The 16,869-nt window shown below is 45.4% G+C and overlaps 2 protein-coding genes across 11 annotated transcripts in view; both read left to right on the plus strand.

Moving 5' to 3' along the window:
* Positions 1-16,869, plus strand: part of PGAM1 (phosphoglycerate mutase 1) — a 1,080,404-nt gene that overhangs the window by 454,428 nt on the left and 609,107 nt on the right. The gene's annotated exons all lie outside the window — the stretch shown is intronic.
* The window catches only part of LCOR (ligand dependent nuclear receptor corepressor), a 164,332-nt gene continuing 153,448 nt past the window's right edge, over positions 5,986-16,869 (plus strand). For 2 of the 10 annotated variants that reach the window (XM_050802832.1, XM_050802842.1), the window contains exons 1-2: positions 6,006-6,121; positions 7,141-7,575. In XM_050802832.1, coding sequence (XP_050658789.1) covers positions 7,347-7,575 — 229 coding nt within the window. In that variant the 5' untranslated portion in view covers positions 6,006-6,121; positions 7,141-7,346. Of the gene's footprint in view, positions 6,122-6,709; positions 6,849-7,140; positions 7,576-16,869 lie in introns of those variants that run through there. The other 8 variants (XM_050802838.1, XM_050802836.1, XM_050802833.1 and 5 more) reach the window with 8 other exon arrangements.

Below are 16,869 nucleotides of genomic sequence, written 5' to 3' on the forward strand. Positions count from 1 at the left end.
CCAACAATCTGTCGAGCAACGTTCTTCACTCAGAGGCTCCCATCTGATACTAGGTAGGGAAGGCCTTGGTGCCCTTTACCCATAATGAGCCCATGACAGAATGCTGCCTTGGACAGAGCCCTCACTCACTCCAAAGAGGCCAGGAATGCTAGGTGGGGAGGAATTTACATGCCTAGGTCAGCTCTGGACCAGTGCCAGTCCTATGGTACAGAGAAGGACAGTGACAGCTAAAGAGCTTGGAAGAGTCCAAAGCCAGTCTTGTTTAACACCAGTAACAATTTTACCCCTACACTGAGGGCTAAAATGCATCCAATTCCAGTTCCTCTTTCTCCACCTAAGTAACTCCAGAGGTGGCACTAAGCCTGGCCCACTCACACAATCTAGGACAGAGCAATAGTCAGACATCTCAATGGGCTCAGCTTCCCAGTAATAGGAGTTACTGAGAACAGCACTGGGGGAGCCTCTGTCCACACCAAAAAGGAGCACCTGAGGTGTTACTGCCATAACTCCATCCTTCTTGCTGTGCTTTGAGAAACGGAAGCCAAATCCTACCTCCCTTCAAAGAGCTCTAGTTGCTATGAGAACCAGTACCACTCCCCTACTCAGACTAAGTGTGAGTCCCGAGACTTAGGAGGGTATGGGACCAGGAGGAGGCTCCGGGGTGTCTCAAGAGCAGCCACACTTCTCTGTCAAGGATGTTCACATAGTGAACACTCATCTTATGTTTGTCATCCAGGACCGTTAGGGAGAAGAGAATGACCTTGGTGGGACTACAGGTCTGAAAGAGCCAGGCACTCCCTCTTATAGTGCAAACTTTGAGTGCAAAGTTGGATTGATGAAGCTCACTGCTGAGGGTGAGGCAGGTCCCCTGACAGTAAGGGAAGCTGGAAGTCTTGGGTGCAACAATACAGTCACCGCAGGCAGCTCTGTGAAGGTTCACCTTGCAATCCTGCGGATGACAGAGCTGCTCTGCTGGAAACATATCCTGGCCATGGTCTATCTCCTCATGATTCTGGCCCGGGATCCCCAGAGTCAGCTGCTTCACACCAGGGATAAAGCACCTCTGGATGTAAGGCAGGTGAAACAGAGGTGGCTGTGTTGGCGACAAGGTCATAAACAGCAACACTATGTCTCACTTGCCTTTGATACTAAAACACTGGTTCAGGCTGGTGTCAGAGGCATTAGTAACTGTAATCTTTTCCTCTGCCAAGAGGGTGGGCACCACCTCCATCCAATATATTAGTAAACAGTAGATCTCCAATAATGATCCTCCTTTCTGACTGGTAGGATGAAGATAATGTGGAAAGAGCCCAAGAGGAATCTTTTGCAGTTGGTGGTGGTTGGGGGGCGGGGGTTGATGGTTCTAGAACTCTAGAACAAGCTTAGTGACATGGGGGTAGTGGGCACCCAAACCCACAGCTGTATCAAGGAAACCTCCAAGAAGGGAACTGCCTCAAAACAGACAAGTCAGTAGCTGTGTAGGAACTAGGAGCTTTTGGATGTGAGGGTAAAACCATGTTGCCAGGCAGAAAAGATCTCATTTATGTGGAAAGGCAGCATCCGGCTGGGACAGTCAAACGTTTCTACCATACTAAAACATGCACCAAAGACCCAGAGCCAAGAGCCCATGAATAAGCCAAGAGCTGCCACTCCTCTCACTGCCACCCTCCATTGTGCCTGCTTTCAGATGGACACTTTAAATGAGAGAATATTATGATATGTGAAATATATCTCAATAAAACTACAGAAGAAAAATAAATGTCACACATACAACATAAAGTAAAATCATAAAGTTTCCTAGGCCAGTGGCATACAGTAGGCAGGCTAAAAAGAGAGAAGCTCTGAAAGTTATTTATGTATTTATTTATTTATTGAAGCAGGGTCTTGCTGTGTTGCCCAGGCTGGAGTGCAGTGGCATGATATCAGCTCACTGCAACCTCTGTCTCCCAGCTTCAAGTGATTCTCCTGCTTCAGCCTCCAAAGAAGCTGGGATTACAGGTGCGCCACCATACCCGCTATTTTGTATTTTTGGTAGAGACGGGGGTTTCACCATGTTGTCCAGGCTGGTCTCGAACTCCTGACCTCATGTGATCCTCCCGGTTTGGCCTCCCAAAGTGCTGAAATTACAGGCGTGAGCCACCGCGCCTGGCTTGAAAGTCTTTTATTAAGCAAAAAGAACCACTACATGAGTAGTTTCTCAAAAAGACCAAAAGCCTTGTGACCAAGTGACATGACTTCCCTTCTGTCTGGCTAGGTCTCGTCTCTGCTGCTAGGTCTCATTTCCCCGAAATAGCACAGGAGGCAAAAAATAGTGTGATGGTTATAGAGCTGGCTTTAAGTAACTCGCCCAAAGTCACACAGGTTATAGATCTGGATTGGAACCCAGGTAGCCAGACTGCCTGGGTTTGAATCCAGATCTGTAACCTGTGTGACTTTGGACAAGTTACTTAACCTCTCTGTGCTCTGTTATAAAATGGGGATACTTGACTGGGTTGTTTCGAAGAATAAATAACATAATCTTTGAAACATGCTTCAAAAAGCATCTGTTGCTTATTGGAATTTATTTGAAGTTGACTTTTTTTTTAAAAAAAGCCTCCCATTAGGACGTACTTTTTTTAGAAGGCCCCAATCATTTCATCCTCCCATTTGTCAAAGATCATTTCTATGTTGCATGCCACCTTTAATAAGACACCGGGTAGTAGTTGATCTAATGCTGATAAGCCAAGTCCTACTCCCCTTCTCTGACACTCCTTTTCTGCTATTGTGAGAACTATAAAATATGATTTGGAGAAGGTTGTTTTCAAAGGCTGAGGTCATTGCTGTCATTCCTTCATACTCTCACAGATTGACTCCAAACTGCAGAAGCATCTTGGTTTCCCATCATTCTGCAGACTGGGCCAGGAGATAGGAGCTTAGGAAGGCCTAATCAGAGAACAGATGCTCATTTCATGCTAACAATGTGCTAGCGCTGTACGTGAATAGCTTCATTTCATTTTCACGTAAACCCCGTCTTGTAGACTATTATTCTCCTCTTTTTCACATGAGGAAATTAATGACCAGAAAAGTTAATTTGTCAAAGTCACACAGCCACTGAGAAATGGAGCCAGAATTCCAACCCAGCTGTCTTCAGATCCTATTAACTGCCATGTTATATTGCCTGCCCCTCCCTAGAATGTAAAAGAGTTTACAGCTAAGGCCCTCTTTCACAGTAGCCCAAAGCAACAGAGTTCAGAAATTGTGTCTTAGCTATCTGTGTGTCCTCGGTGCCTAGGACACCGCCTGCCATGTGATAGGAACTCAAGAGTGTTTGTCCAACTGCTTAACTGTGCACGGAACATGTCATGTAGAATTAAATGAATCCCCCAGTTGCAGAGTCTATTTTCTACTTATAAGACTATTTATTTGTTTATTTACTTACTTATTTATTCATCAAGATGGAGTCTCAACTCTGTCGCCCAGGTTGGAGTGCAGTGGTGCGATCTCGGCTCACTGCAATCTCCGCTTCCCGGGTTCGAAGGATTCTCCTGCCTCAGCCTCTTGAGTAGCTGGGATTACAGGTGCCCTTCACCACGCCTGGCTAATTTTTGTATTTTTAGTAGAGATGGGGTTTCACCATGTTGGCAAGGCTGGTCTTGAACTCCTGACCTCAGGTGATCTGCCCACCTCAGCCTCCCAGAGTGCTGAGATTACAGGCAGGAGCCACCACGCCAAGCCAATTTTCTACTTCTAACACAATTTAGAGGGGTTGTTGTCGAGTCACAGAGATCTTAGTTAGAATTTGGTAGCTATGTGATCTTGACAAATGTATTTAACTCATCTGAGTCTTGTGTCCCTAACTTGGAAAATGTGGTAAATATCTACTCATAGCATTATTATTTGGATGGAATGAAACAATGCTGCAATGATAAACATATAGTAGGTGGTCAATGAATATTAGCTGTTACTATTGCCTCCCTATCCTTTCTTCCAAACAGGTCTTTGTGACAGGTCAATCATGAGTTAGTTCCCAACTCAAAATAAGTGAGGCAGAAACTGGAACTTTTCAAAGTAGAGTAGTGGAACTAGCATTAAATTGGAAATTGGGAATCTTGTCTCCTGGCTTTTGTTGCCCTTTCTCTACCCAGCAACATGTAATCTTGGTCAAGTCACCTTACTTGTCTGGGCTTCCAATTTCACATCTTAAGGTACAGAATTGATCTCTGAAGCCTCTAGGATTGTCTGAATCCATACGTCTGAAACTAAGAGATTATGTCGAGGAATTATTACCCTTGGCTTGATTGTTTTTTAAACAAATTAACGTGGGAGTGGTTGGAAAATACATTTTTGCTCATCTTAGAGTTACACGTTGTTCATTTATTTGAAACTGAAACGTACCTCCTCCAAACACCTTAGAAACTTGGTTAAAGGCTGCAAAAGACTCAAACCCACCACCTAGCGGCGAAGACAGGAAGTTTCAGGTGATACAACATGTCCTGCCATCACACCTGAAGGATGGTTGTCCATAGCCATTTTTAAAAATCTCGTATTAGTTCTCTTCCCTCAACACTCAGAACAGTATTATGTACCCAGAAACTCAATACTTCTGGCGTCTTCATTTGACAGTACTCTTAAGCCAACGAAATACTGTGGACGTTTGAGAATTTTAGAAAGCTCAATGTTTTAAGATTGGCGGGGTGGGGTGGGAGTAGGGGGAGGGGAAGGTGCCTTCCTACCCTCGCATTTGCATCTCAAGCCACCCGTACCCGAGGCCCACCCAGTCCATCTGTTTATTGGTAGATACGCCATTCCGCCAGTGGCTGGTGCGGAGAACCACCTTTGAAAACACCTAAATCAATACACCAATGGGATCCCTGATGTCAAGTATTTAACGACTTTGCTTTACCTACTACAGTAATTAAAATTAAGTCTTCAAACTTAAATTTAAATTTCTAAAAGCAGTAATGCACTGTCTTTAATCTTAAACACCAAAGGTGGTAGAAAGAGGCCAAAATCCTAGGGTACTAGGCCTACTGGTATAGGGCGATCTCTTCTGCTTTTTTCTTTCCACCCCATTTCTTTGCCCTTTCTCCTTTCGTTCCCCATCTTCCCTGTCTCTTCAAAGTAACAGTCACAAAATTAAGACCAGCATTATGTTTAAATGAAACAGGTAGTGCTCTGTGTAGCCTGATTCAATTATTTCAAGAGGGTTGCTCATCGAAAATATTTGTCTTCAAGCCCTTTCCTGAAATCTCAAATTAAAGCAATTCCAATACTCTGCTTTAAGTATCCCTAGTTAAGTCTATTTTTGGAAATATTAAATATTCTCACTTTAGCACAATGTTCCGAAATTCCCTGAACAGTTCGCCTATGATCAGTCTTGCTAGTAGAAACTTTTTTTTTTTAATTTAAAACGCTTGATTTCCACTTTTTACTAGGTTTCCCAATGTTAGCTAAGACTCCCAATGACTTAATAACGTGTTTCCATTTCACCTTTGAAAATCTTGGAGTTCAGTGCATCCACGGGCATCCGGGCATTTATTCTTATTTCTGCTTCTTAAACAGGCTCTGGGGAGGAGCAGTTTCGACCGAGAAGTTCATAGCAGCAGTTATTACGGAACTTGCAACAGTTGGTGCCGGGCGATAGGCAGGTTGGAAGTGATAAATGGGGCTGGTGTAAAAAACAAAAAGCCCAGGGGAGGGCGGGGGCAGCCGTGGCCTTGGGGGACAGTGCGAGGGCGGCGCGGGGCCGGCGGGGCTGAGCTCCGGCTGTGGGAAGGCGCCGTTCCGGGCGGCCAGAGGCGGCGGCAGCCGCGGAGAAGGACGGCGGGATCGCAGCCCGGCGGGCGGCGGGCGGCGCGCGGGCGAGAGAGCCCAGGCCGCCCCCGGGCCACGCCAGGGCCACGGTGAGGTGAGGCCGGCCCTGCCCCCGCACCGCCCCCGGCGGGAGGCGCGACGCCCGGGCCGCGGGTGCGTGCGCGGCCCCGGGCGACGCGGCTGGGCGTGCGCGGGGCCGCGGCGGAGGCTGGGCCGGGCGGGCGGCAGAAGATGGCGAGGGTGTGTAGGCGGCAGCAATGCTCCGTTGAGAAACGCGGCTTTCGGCAAGAACTGGATTCGTGGCGCCACAAGCTCATTCACTGTGTAGGTGAGACCCTCCGCCGACCGCCGCCGCCCCTCCGGCCGCTCCGCCGCCGGCCGCCCCGGACCAGGGAGGGAGCTGGGGAAGTGGCAATTGCTGCTCCGGCCCGCCCGCCCTCTTTGGCTCGAGCGTCCCCCCCTCCCCCACCCCCCGGAGTGCGAGCGCGCGCGACCTCCAGGCGGGCTCCCCCGTTCGGCCGAGCGCGCGCCGGCCCCTCCTCTCCGCGCGCCTCCCCGGGGCGGGCTCTCGGCGGCAGCGCGTGTTCCTCCCCCTCCCGCTCTCCATCCCCGCCCGCTGGCTCCCCTCCGTCCCCGCTCCCGCCCCTGCTCCCGCTCTTGCTACCGCTCCGGGCCCGGCGGCCCGGCGCCGCCGCCGTCTTATTGTGGCGACTCGCCCCGCGGCCCTGCCGCTGTAGTGGGGGTGGCGGGAGGGGCGCGGCCGTGCTCGGCCCCCACCCGCGCTCCGGCCGCAGCCGTCCTCCTCCCGCGCCACCCCTCCCCCACGCGCGGGGCGCGCCCCCAGCCCTGCGTGCACGCGCGGCGGGCGGCAGGCGGGCGCCCGGCGCTCGGGCGTGTGCGAAGCGTGAGGTGGAGATGGGGGCGGAGGGAGCTGGAGCTGTCACAGTCCCCGGGTGCGCCTGACCGAGCCTAGTGGGGTGTCATGGCCGCGGGGGGCAGCGGCTGCACTTCCTCAGCGGGCGGCGGCGGCCGGGGAGTTAATCCTCGACGCACGGGTCGGTGTGTGCGTATTTGTGTTCGGTGTCGTGCCGCGGGGAGGAGGGGGTGGGACTGGGTCCGACCGAGGAGCCTCGGCGGGGGTAGCTCTCGTCCCCTCCGGGGGATTGGCCGGAGCCGCAGCCTCGCCCGAATGCCCCGTCCGCCCCCCGCCTCCTGGACCTTGGGCCGCCCTCGGGTGGCTTTTTCCCTGCGGGCCGGAGGGAGCGCGGACGGGGGCGTCCCGGGAGGGGCCGGGCGGCCGAGCTGCGCCTCTCACACTGTGTGTTTTGTCTGTTTTTCTCTCCCAAGGTCCCGTTTCCCTCTGTGCGGCGGCCGGCGGGACCATAAGGGCTTAACTCATATATTTAACCCCCCTCCAAAAAGTAAGTGGCCCGTGTGGTGTCTCCGCTCCGCCCGCCGCCCCCTAGCCCCAGTTCATCCTTGTGTCTGACTCTCCTGTCCTCCAGCATTGTTACTTCCCCGTCTTTGCTTCGGTGCTGCTGGTGTGTGGGGAGATGCCCTCTCGTCGTCCGCTGTCCCCCACGCCCAGTCCTCGGGGAGGCCCAGAATTCCAGCCCTGTCTCCCCCAGGGGAATATTCTTGGGAACCAGGTCTTCCCGGCAGAATGTAGGAGAATCTATCCGTTCGCTTGGGCCCCTCATCCCCTCCTTCCCGACAGGGTTTCGTTGGAAGGAATTATGCAAATCCTGCTTTCTGGTGTCCATTCAGCGGCAATTTCATGCGGTGAGAAGTTCTCTTTGTTGTGCGAGGGGGAGAACAGACACTGATTTAATAGACATATCTGTTGGGGGGAAGGGTGGAGGGGGTGTGGAGAGGCTCAGTTTGGAAGAATTACAGCACTTGGTTAGCTCAATGTCTTTGTGTTTGAGCCTTCTGGCTTGACAGGAGGGTCTGCCCTTTACAATGTCCCACAAGGGGTGTTTTCGATAATAGATTGAAAAGCAAAACTGAAACTTTAAACAAGTGAAAAATCAGGTAACCTTTACTTGAAGAATATACGCCTTTCCATTTCTACAAGGTTTCATTACGAACATGTATAGCGTGAGTTTCGTTAAGGATTTAGACTGTAACACCAAAATTAATATAGACAACAATGCTTTAAGGTATGTGATACCACTTTGGTTGTCCAAAGGTTAAAAGTGCATTTTCAAACATATGCTTGTGCAAATAATAAAGGCATGAGTCATTTTTTTGGTATAATTCATCTCATGAATATATTTTAAAAATCCCCTTCTGCCAATCCAAGACCAGTGCTGCCCTCCAGGAAACAGCCTTTTGGCTCTCAGTTATCCTGTACTCTGCTCTATCTCTACTTGTTTTATTCTTTCAAACCTATTATACTTTTACTAAAATGTCACGTCGGTTTAAGTACTTTTTGAATTACTTGTTATTTCGTACTATCATAGAAGAGAGCATATAGCAGGTTTTGAGAAGCATGAAATTGCGTTTTCAGAATTGTGGGTTAGTATCAAATGCTGGAATTGTTTTGAATAATTTTTGGTTCTTGTATGTCTCACATTTGTTAGTGATTGGTTTTTTCAGCAGGGCTTTTTAGTCTTTGAAAGATTTTTAAATTTGTAATGTAGTCCTGTCCTGTAGATTTTCTAAGTTCCATGTTGCTTTAGTTTAGATGATTTTAATTAGTGTGTCTTATTCTAATTCTCTTTGCTTTTAATCCTGGCCTCCTGCCTCGGGACCCCATTTTATCAGTCATTGCTAGTTAGTGATTAGTTACTGCTGCTTGACAAGGTGTGTGTGTGTGTTGTTGTTGTTGTTCTTTTTTGTTTGTTTGTTTTTTTGAGACGGAGTTTCGCTCTGTTGCCCTGGCTGGAGTGCAGTTGCGCCATCTCGGCACACTGCAACCTCCGCCTCCCAGGTTCAAGGGGTTCTTCTACCTAAGCCTCCCGAGTAGCTGGAACTACAGGCGTGCGCCACCACACCCAGCTAATTTTTAGTGGAGACGGGGTTTCCCCATATTGGCCAGGCTGGTCTCGAACTCCTGACCTCCTGATCCGCTTGCCTCGGCTTCCCAAAGTGCTGAGATTACAGGTGTGAGCCACCGTGCCCGGCCGTATTTTTGGTTCTTAAAATTATGACTGACAAATTATTTCTGTAAATATCTCAATGGAATATCAAAATTTTGATTCACTTTTTGAAGGCAGATTTTAATCTGGTGATCAAATTTCTTTAAGCATACTTTTAAGTCCAAATTTCCACTTTAAAGGTAGTAAAGTTCAGAAGATTACAGAGTCCAGAGTGCAGAGCAATATTTTAATCTGAGCAGTAACATATATTCGTAGTCTCCCAACTAAAATCAGTGGGGCCTTATATTTTCTCTTTTATTATATGTAATTTTGTTCTTTAAGAGGAGAGTTCTAAGTAAATTAATTGTAGTGTTAAGAACTTCCTATATTTAAAAGGACTGGCAGTGATGCTTACACAATTTAAAAGGTAACTTGTTTACTTCCCGATGTAGTAATTCCTCTTTTAGTGGAATTGGTTCTAAACAGTTAACCTATTTGATTCTCTTGACTGATGAATGCTTTAGGGTCATTTGGTTTCTGAAAGGTATTTAATTTACAGCCCTTTGGATTAAAAATTCTCAGTCATTTCTAAAATCAAATTCTCCCTTCTATTAATACTTTTTTGGAGGGTGTGGGGGCAGGCGATGGTGGTGAAGTTGATTAAATGATTAGGTTCAGTTGAATTGGAGTTAGTCCTGGGTTCAGACGGTGATTATGATCAAGATGGATATTTGGTTGCCAGGTGATTATTAAGGAGTCCTCTGAGACTAGGATGATCAGTTTAGATTCCAGGAAGATCTAGGCTCTCTCTGCGCCTGATGTGATGTAACCTTTTGCTTTGCTGCACCTTGCCCTTGCCGTATTTTCAAGAAGCTCTTCCTAATGTGGGGAAAGTTGTGGTGATTTCATCTTAGCTGTAGCTTGGCTAAAAATAGGATGGCAGATGAGTCTCTTTGACTTTCAGAAAGTTATTTCAGATTGCCCTAATTTCCTCAAACGTTCTTGTAGCTGGAGCAATTCTAGGAAGTATTTGAATTATGCCATTTTTTAGCCTTATGGAACTACACAGGGGGGCCTGGAATTTCTTACATAGTGAGAATTGGTTATTTGATGCCACTTTTATTTTTATTTGAATTTTTTTTTAGAGATAGAGTTTGGCTATGTTGTCCAGGCTGGTCTCAAACTCCTCCTGTCTCAGCCTCCCAAAGTCGCTTGCCTGATAGAACTTGCCACTTCAGAGTACCTGCCTAATCACCTGGCTGTTTGTATGCATGCTGTTTTTAGGATGAAGGGCAGTTAGGTGTTTACTTCATTTAAATAAGTATCTGTCTTGTATCAGGCACTGTGGGCAAACAAAGTTACTGGGAAAGCTGCCTTAACCTTAAGGAACTTTTAAATCTTAGAGAAAATGTAATCAGTTATTGTACAAGGCATAGTGTGTCATATGATGGTGCAAGCAAATGCTAGTGGTGTTTAGAAGTGAAATAAATCTCTCCTGAGATGATGAAGGAAGATTTCTTGAAGGTGGTAGATTTTTGCTTCATTCTAATGAATATGGAAAAGGCATTCCATTCGTGATAAATGACATGAGCAAAAGCGGAGAAGGACAGCAATGACTTGTCAATTTAAACTGCAGTTCATGATTAGTGTAAGGGATATACACAATAGGTTTGCAAAGGTAGGTTGTAGGATTTTCTAATGCATGTTAGAAAGTGGAGACTTTTTGTTAGGCAACTTGCAGTTTGCAACACGTGTTTTTTACTTAGCCCAGGGGAGGAATGTTTCCTTTAGTTAAGGATTTCATTGTGGAACTCTAAAAAAAGGACACAGAATCCTTTTTTTGTTTGTTTGTTTTGAGACGGAGTCTTGCTCTGTCGCCCAAACTAGAGTGCAGTGGTGGCACGATCTCAGCTCACTGCAACCTTTGCCTCCCGGGTTCACGCCATTCTCCTGCCTCTGCCTCCCAAGTAGCTGGGACTACAGGCGCCTGCAACCACGTCCGGCTAATTTTTTGTCTTTTTAGCAGAGACTGGGTTTCACCAGTTAGCCAGGATAGTCTCGATCTCCTGACCTCGTGATCCACCCGCCTTGGCCTCCCAAAGTGCCGGGATTGCAGGCGTGAGCCACTGCACCCAGCCTTTTTTTTTTTTTTTTTTTTTTTTTTTTTTGAGACGGAGTTTCACTCTATGCCCAGGCTGGAGTGCAGTGGTGCAATCTCCGCTCACTGCACCCTCCACCTCCCAAGTTTAAGAAATTCTCTGCCTCAGCCTCCCAAATAGCTGGGATTACAGGCGCGTGCCACCACGCCCAGCTTTTTTTTTTTTTTTTTTTTTTTTTGTATTTTTAGTAGAGACGAGGTTTCAGCATCTTGGCCAGGCTGGTCTTGAACTCCTGACCTCGGGATCCACCCGCCTCAGCCTCCCGAAGTGCTGGGATTACAGGCATGAGCTACCGCGCCTGGCCGACAGATTCTTTTTTAAACCACCTTTACAGGGACAATATTATCATCCACAAAAGTATTATCTTCTAAGCAAGCTCATTTGGAGGTTATGCCTTCCATTGCTATTACAAACCTATTTTTGGAATACCTTTAGGATTGACAGATTTTCATCCTTGGAAGTTGGAGTTGGTATTTGGAAAGAGTCAAAAAGTATTTGCTGTGAAATGTGGCAATTAAAGGTATATATTAAATAATGGGATTGGCTTTCTTCCCTGGCTTGCAGACTAGCTCAGAAAACTCAGTAGAGGGGCTTGATTTGTTTCTATGTGCCTCCGAACCTCTCTCTTGATTCATATTTCCTTTAAGTGTGTCCATCTGTTGTGTGGAATCTCAAGTTTGTGATATTGGATAGATGCAAATAAGCAAAGCTGTTACTTTTCATAGTTTCAAGTGAAAAACTTAACATCACTACTGTATAAATTATCTTCTAGTCTATCTGTGTTTATTTTTAAATTCCTTTTACTATTCCATACACTTGCACATTGCTCTGGGGATAAAAATCCAATATAAACCATTAGCTCATTTTATTGACCATTCTTGTATTCAGCAAGTATCCCAAGTACAGTGGTCCATACCTTGAATTTTTTTTTCATTTTTTAAGTGAGATATAATTCACATACCATAACAACTTAGTGGGTTTTAGTTAATTCAAATACAAGGTTGTGCATGTATCGTCACTGTCTAATTCCAGAACATTTTATTTTTATTTTTTTCAGCAGTGGGGTCTTGCCATGTTGCCCAGGCTGGTCTTGAACTCCTGGGCTCAATTGATCCGCCTGCCTCAGTCTCCCAAAGTCCTGGGATTACAGGTGTGCGCCACCACACCCACCCTCAGAACATTCTTATTTCCTAAAAAAGAAACCCTACATCCGTAGGCAGTTCCACATTCCATTCCTCCCGTGATCCAGCTCTTGGCAGCTACTATAATCTGCTTTCTGTTTTGTGGATTTGTCTGTTCTGGACATTGCATGTAATTGGAGTCATACAATATATGGCTTTTTGTGTCTGGCTTCTTTCACCTAGCATAATGTTTTTAAGATTCATTCCTGTTATGGCATTATCAGCACTTTGTTTCTTTTATGGCTAAATAACACTGCATTGTATGGACATACCACATTTTATTTATCCGTTAATCAGTTGATGGACATTTGGGTTGTTTCCACTTGGGGCTATTATAAATGATGCTTCTATGAATATTTGTGTACAAGTTTTCGTGTGGACTTTTGTTTTTAGTTTTCTTATGTACCTAGGATGGAATTACTGGGTCATGTGGTAACTTTGTTTTAGTTTTGTGGAAACTGCCAAATTGTTTCCTAAAGTGACTGCAGAATTTTACATTCCCACCAGTACTGTATGAGAATTCCATTTATCCACATCCACTCTAACATTTGTTATTGTCTGTTTTGATTATATAATAGCTATTTTAGTAGGTATGAAGTCCTATTTCAAAAAACCAACAAATAAATACAAAAAAAAAAGACAAGTTATATTTCATTGTGGTTTTGATTTGCATTTTCCTAGCAATGTTAAACATCTTTTCATGTGCCTCTTGGCAATTTGCATACCGTTGGAGGTAATATTTATTCAGATCCCTTGCCCATTCTTAAAATTGGGTTATTATTTATTGTTGAATTGTAAGAGTTATGTATATATTCTGGATATACTTATCAGTGTATGCTTTGCAAATATTTTTTCTCATTATACTCCCCATTTAAGAACAAGTACATATCAACACATGACCAAATACACTGTAACAAAAGCTAAACTGCAGGATACCTTACGAAGAGAATAATGAGCATGGTAAGAGAATGAAATAGAATTCTCAAGAAAAGCTTTCTTTTTTTGTTTTTTGTTTTTTTTTGAAATGAAGTCTCACTCTGTCTCCCAGGCCAGAGTGCAGTGGTGTAATCTTGGCTTGACTCGCTGCAAACTCCGCTTCCCCGGTTCAAGCGGTTCTCCTGCTTCAGCTTCCCAAGTAGCTGGGATTACAGGCACACACCAACATGCCCGGCTAATTTTTAGATTTTTAGTAGAGACGGGGTTTCACCACGTTGGCCAGGCTGGTCTCAAATTCCTGACCTCAGGTGATCTGCCTGCCTTGGCCTCCCAAAGGGCTGGGATTACAGGCGTGAGCCTCCGCTCCCAGACAAGAAAAGCTTTCTTAAACATCCTTTCTATGAGTTATTAAAATTGCTAATTATTTGATGGAGTTATGTAATGGCACAGATGATCTAAATTTCTGCCTCTTTATGGTGAGGGTTCACATACCAAGTTCAGATAATGTGGTATACATATTATTTAAATCTATTTTATGCCTCAATTTTGAATAGTGAATGACAAGAGTTTGGATAGAGAAGGACAGCTTTGCTGAATATTGCCCAATCACAAATGTTTTGAATGAGTCTATTCCATTTCTGAGTTTACATAGTGAGAATTTGGGTAGTGAGAGGAATTTTGCTAGCAATATTTTTGAAATTTCAGATTACATTTTTTGTTTGCATTTTCTAAAACTCAGACATCTGACAAGTTATACAATTTATGGCAAATGTTTTGTTTTTTTCTTTCTTTCTTTTTTTTTTTTTTTTTTGAGATGAAGTCTCGCTCTGTCGCCCAGGCTGAATTGCAGTGGCATGATCACGGCTTATTGCAACCTCTGTCTTCCAGGTTCAAGTGATTCTCCTGCCTCAGCCTCCCTGGTAGTTGGTATTACAGGCGGGCACCACCATACCCAGCTTTTTTGTAGTTTTAGTAAAGACAGGGTTTCACCCTTTTGGCCAGGCTGGTCTCAAACTCCTGACCTTCCGTCTGCCTTGGCCTCCCGAAGTGCTGGGATTACAGGTGTGAGCCACCACCCCCGGCATATGTTTTGTTTTCTCCTGCTAAGTTAAATATACTGTTTTTAAGGTGTTTGAATTTCGTTGACTCTTGGTTTCTCTGATTTTTGAATTGGTTAGCTTTGGTCTGTTAGAAAGTGTCAGATATAATGATGTCTTAAGGATGAAACTAAGTATTTTATGGGGTAGTTGGCAGAATTGGATTGAGAATCTTTTGCTTAATGGATTGTGAGGGGCAAGTTAGGAAAGCTGTGTAGTAATGATTGGCATCTTCTAATGATTTTTGGTCTTGTTTTTCCTCCTTTATTTCATGTTTTAATTTACTTTTTGTTGAAGAGAGTTGTAGATTCTTTTAGCATATCACTGAATCATTTTTCTGGATTCATTATTGTGCAAGTCAGTGAATTTTACATTGTAAAACTAGTATTTGTTGTGTTTTTACTATAATGAAGTTCTTATAATTGAGGATAATAGAAGGATCCCGTCATGTGTAATGTGTATTTGTTAGTATAAGAGCAGGATAAGTCAGTTTGCTAAAAGAAAAAAATGGGGCCGGGCGCGGTGGCTCAAGCCTGTAATCCCAGCACTTTGGGAGGCCGAGACGGGCGGATCACGAGGTCAGGAGATCGAGACCATCCTGGCTAATATGGTGAAACCCCGTCTCTACTAAAAATACAAAAAGCTAGCCGGGCGAGGTGGTGGGCACCTGTAGTCCCAGCTACTCGGGAGGCTGAGGCAGGAGAATGGCGTAAACCCGGGAGGCAGAGCTTGCAGTGAGCTGAGATCCGGCCACTGCACTCCAGCCTGGGCGACAAAGCGAGACTCCGTCTCAAAAAAAAAAAAAGAAAAAAATGAGGGCTGTAACTAGTGGTTTAGACTAATGTTTCAAATTTGGTATTGGGAGACTAGAAATTAATATTCTTCAGAGGTGTTTTTTTTTTTTTTTTTTTTTTTGAGACGGAGTCTCACTCTGTCGCCCAGGCTGGAGTGCAGTGGCCGGATCTCAGCTCACTGCAAGCTCTGCCTCCCAGGTTCACGCCATTCTCCTGCCTCAGCCTCCCGAGTAGCTGGGACTACAGGCGCCCGCCGCCTCGCCCGGCTAATTTTTTGTATTTTTTAGTAGAGACGGGTTTCACCATGTTAGCCAGGATGGTCTCGATCTCCTGACCTCGTGATCCGCCCGTCTCGGCCTCCCAAAGTGCTGGGATTACAGGCTTGAGCCACCGCGCCCGGCCCAGAGGTGTCTTTTAAAATTTCCTCAATATATTTTAAAATTTAGATTAAAGAAAAATAGAGATGGGGTCTGGGATTACAGGCATGAGCCACTGCGCCTGGTCTAGACCTGTCTAAAGGGACTTCTCTTTAGACTTTAAATGTTTTCTAGAGACTAAAGAGAAAAAATAAAATTCTACTCAGTTGTGCTTTACAATTGTATTAAAAACTATTGTAACGATACTGTTTGAAGTAAAGCAGCGTTTGTTATAACTTCTGAATCATTGAAAATTAGTCCATCATAGGCCAGGTGGGGTGGCTCACGCTTGTAATTCCAGCACACTGTGAGGCTGAGGCAGGCGAATTGCTTGAGCCTAGGAGTTCGTGACAAGCCTGGGCAACATGGTGAAACCTTGTCTCCACACAAAATATAAAAATTAGCTTTAGCTGTGTGTGGTTTTGTGCACCTGTAGTCCCAGCTATTCAGAAGGCTGAGGTGGGAGGATCACTGGAGCCCAGGAGGTCGAGGATGCAGTGAGTCATGATTGCATCACTGCACTCTAACCTGAGGAACAGAGTAAGACCCTGTCTCAGGAAAAAAGAAGTTCATCACAGTTGTTTACAAAGCTTGAAAGGGATTACTTAGAAACGTATCATTGTCTCACAAGAATTTTTAAAATGTGCAATTATCTAGATGAATAACTCTTTAAAATGACACAGAAAGCAAAAAGTGTCAGAAAATCTATTAATGGTATCACCATCTTATATATCTGTATGACACATTTAATACTTTAAAGAAAACTTACACTTTTTATTTATTTATTTATTTATTTTGAGACAGTCTCACTCTGTCGGCCAGGCTGGAGTGCAGTGGCACAATCTCGGCTCACTGCAACCTCCGTCTCCCAGGCTGAAGCGATTCTCCTGCCTTAGCCTCCCGAGTAGCTGGGATTACAAGTGTGTGTCACCACGCCTGGCTAATTTTTGTATTTTTAGTAGAGACGGGATTTCACCATGTTGGCCAGGGTGGTCTTGAACTCCTCACCTCAGGTAATCTGCCCTCCTTGGCCTCCCGAAGTGCAGGGATTACAGGCGTGAGCCGCTATGTCTGGCAAACTTACACATTATTTTATTGTCTTTATTTCAAAATGTAGGATGGGAGAGGTGGATATTAAAAAACAGTGGCTCATGCCTGTAATCTCAGCAACTTGTGAGGCCAAGGTGGGCAGATCGCCTGAGGTCAGGAGTTCAAGACCAGCCTCGCCAACATGGTGAAACCCCGTCTCTACTAAAAATACAAAAATTAGCTGAGTTTGGTGGTGGGCACTTACAGTCCTAGCTACTCAGGAGGCTGAGGCAGGAGAATCGCTTGAACCTGGGAGGCTGAGGTTTCAGTGAGACGAGATCGCGCCACTGCACTTCAGCCTGGGTGACAGAGAAAGACTCC

This window comes from Macaca thibetana, chromosome 9, assembly GCF_024542745.1.
Source record: "Macaca thibetana thibetana isolate TM-01 chromosome 9, ASM2454274v1, whole genome shotgun sequence".
Classification (NCBI taxonomy): Eukaryota; Metazoa; Chordata; class Mammalia; order Primates; family Cercopithecidae; genus Macaca; species Macaca thibetana.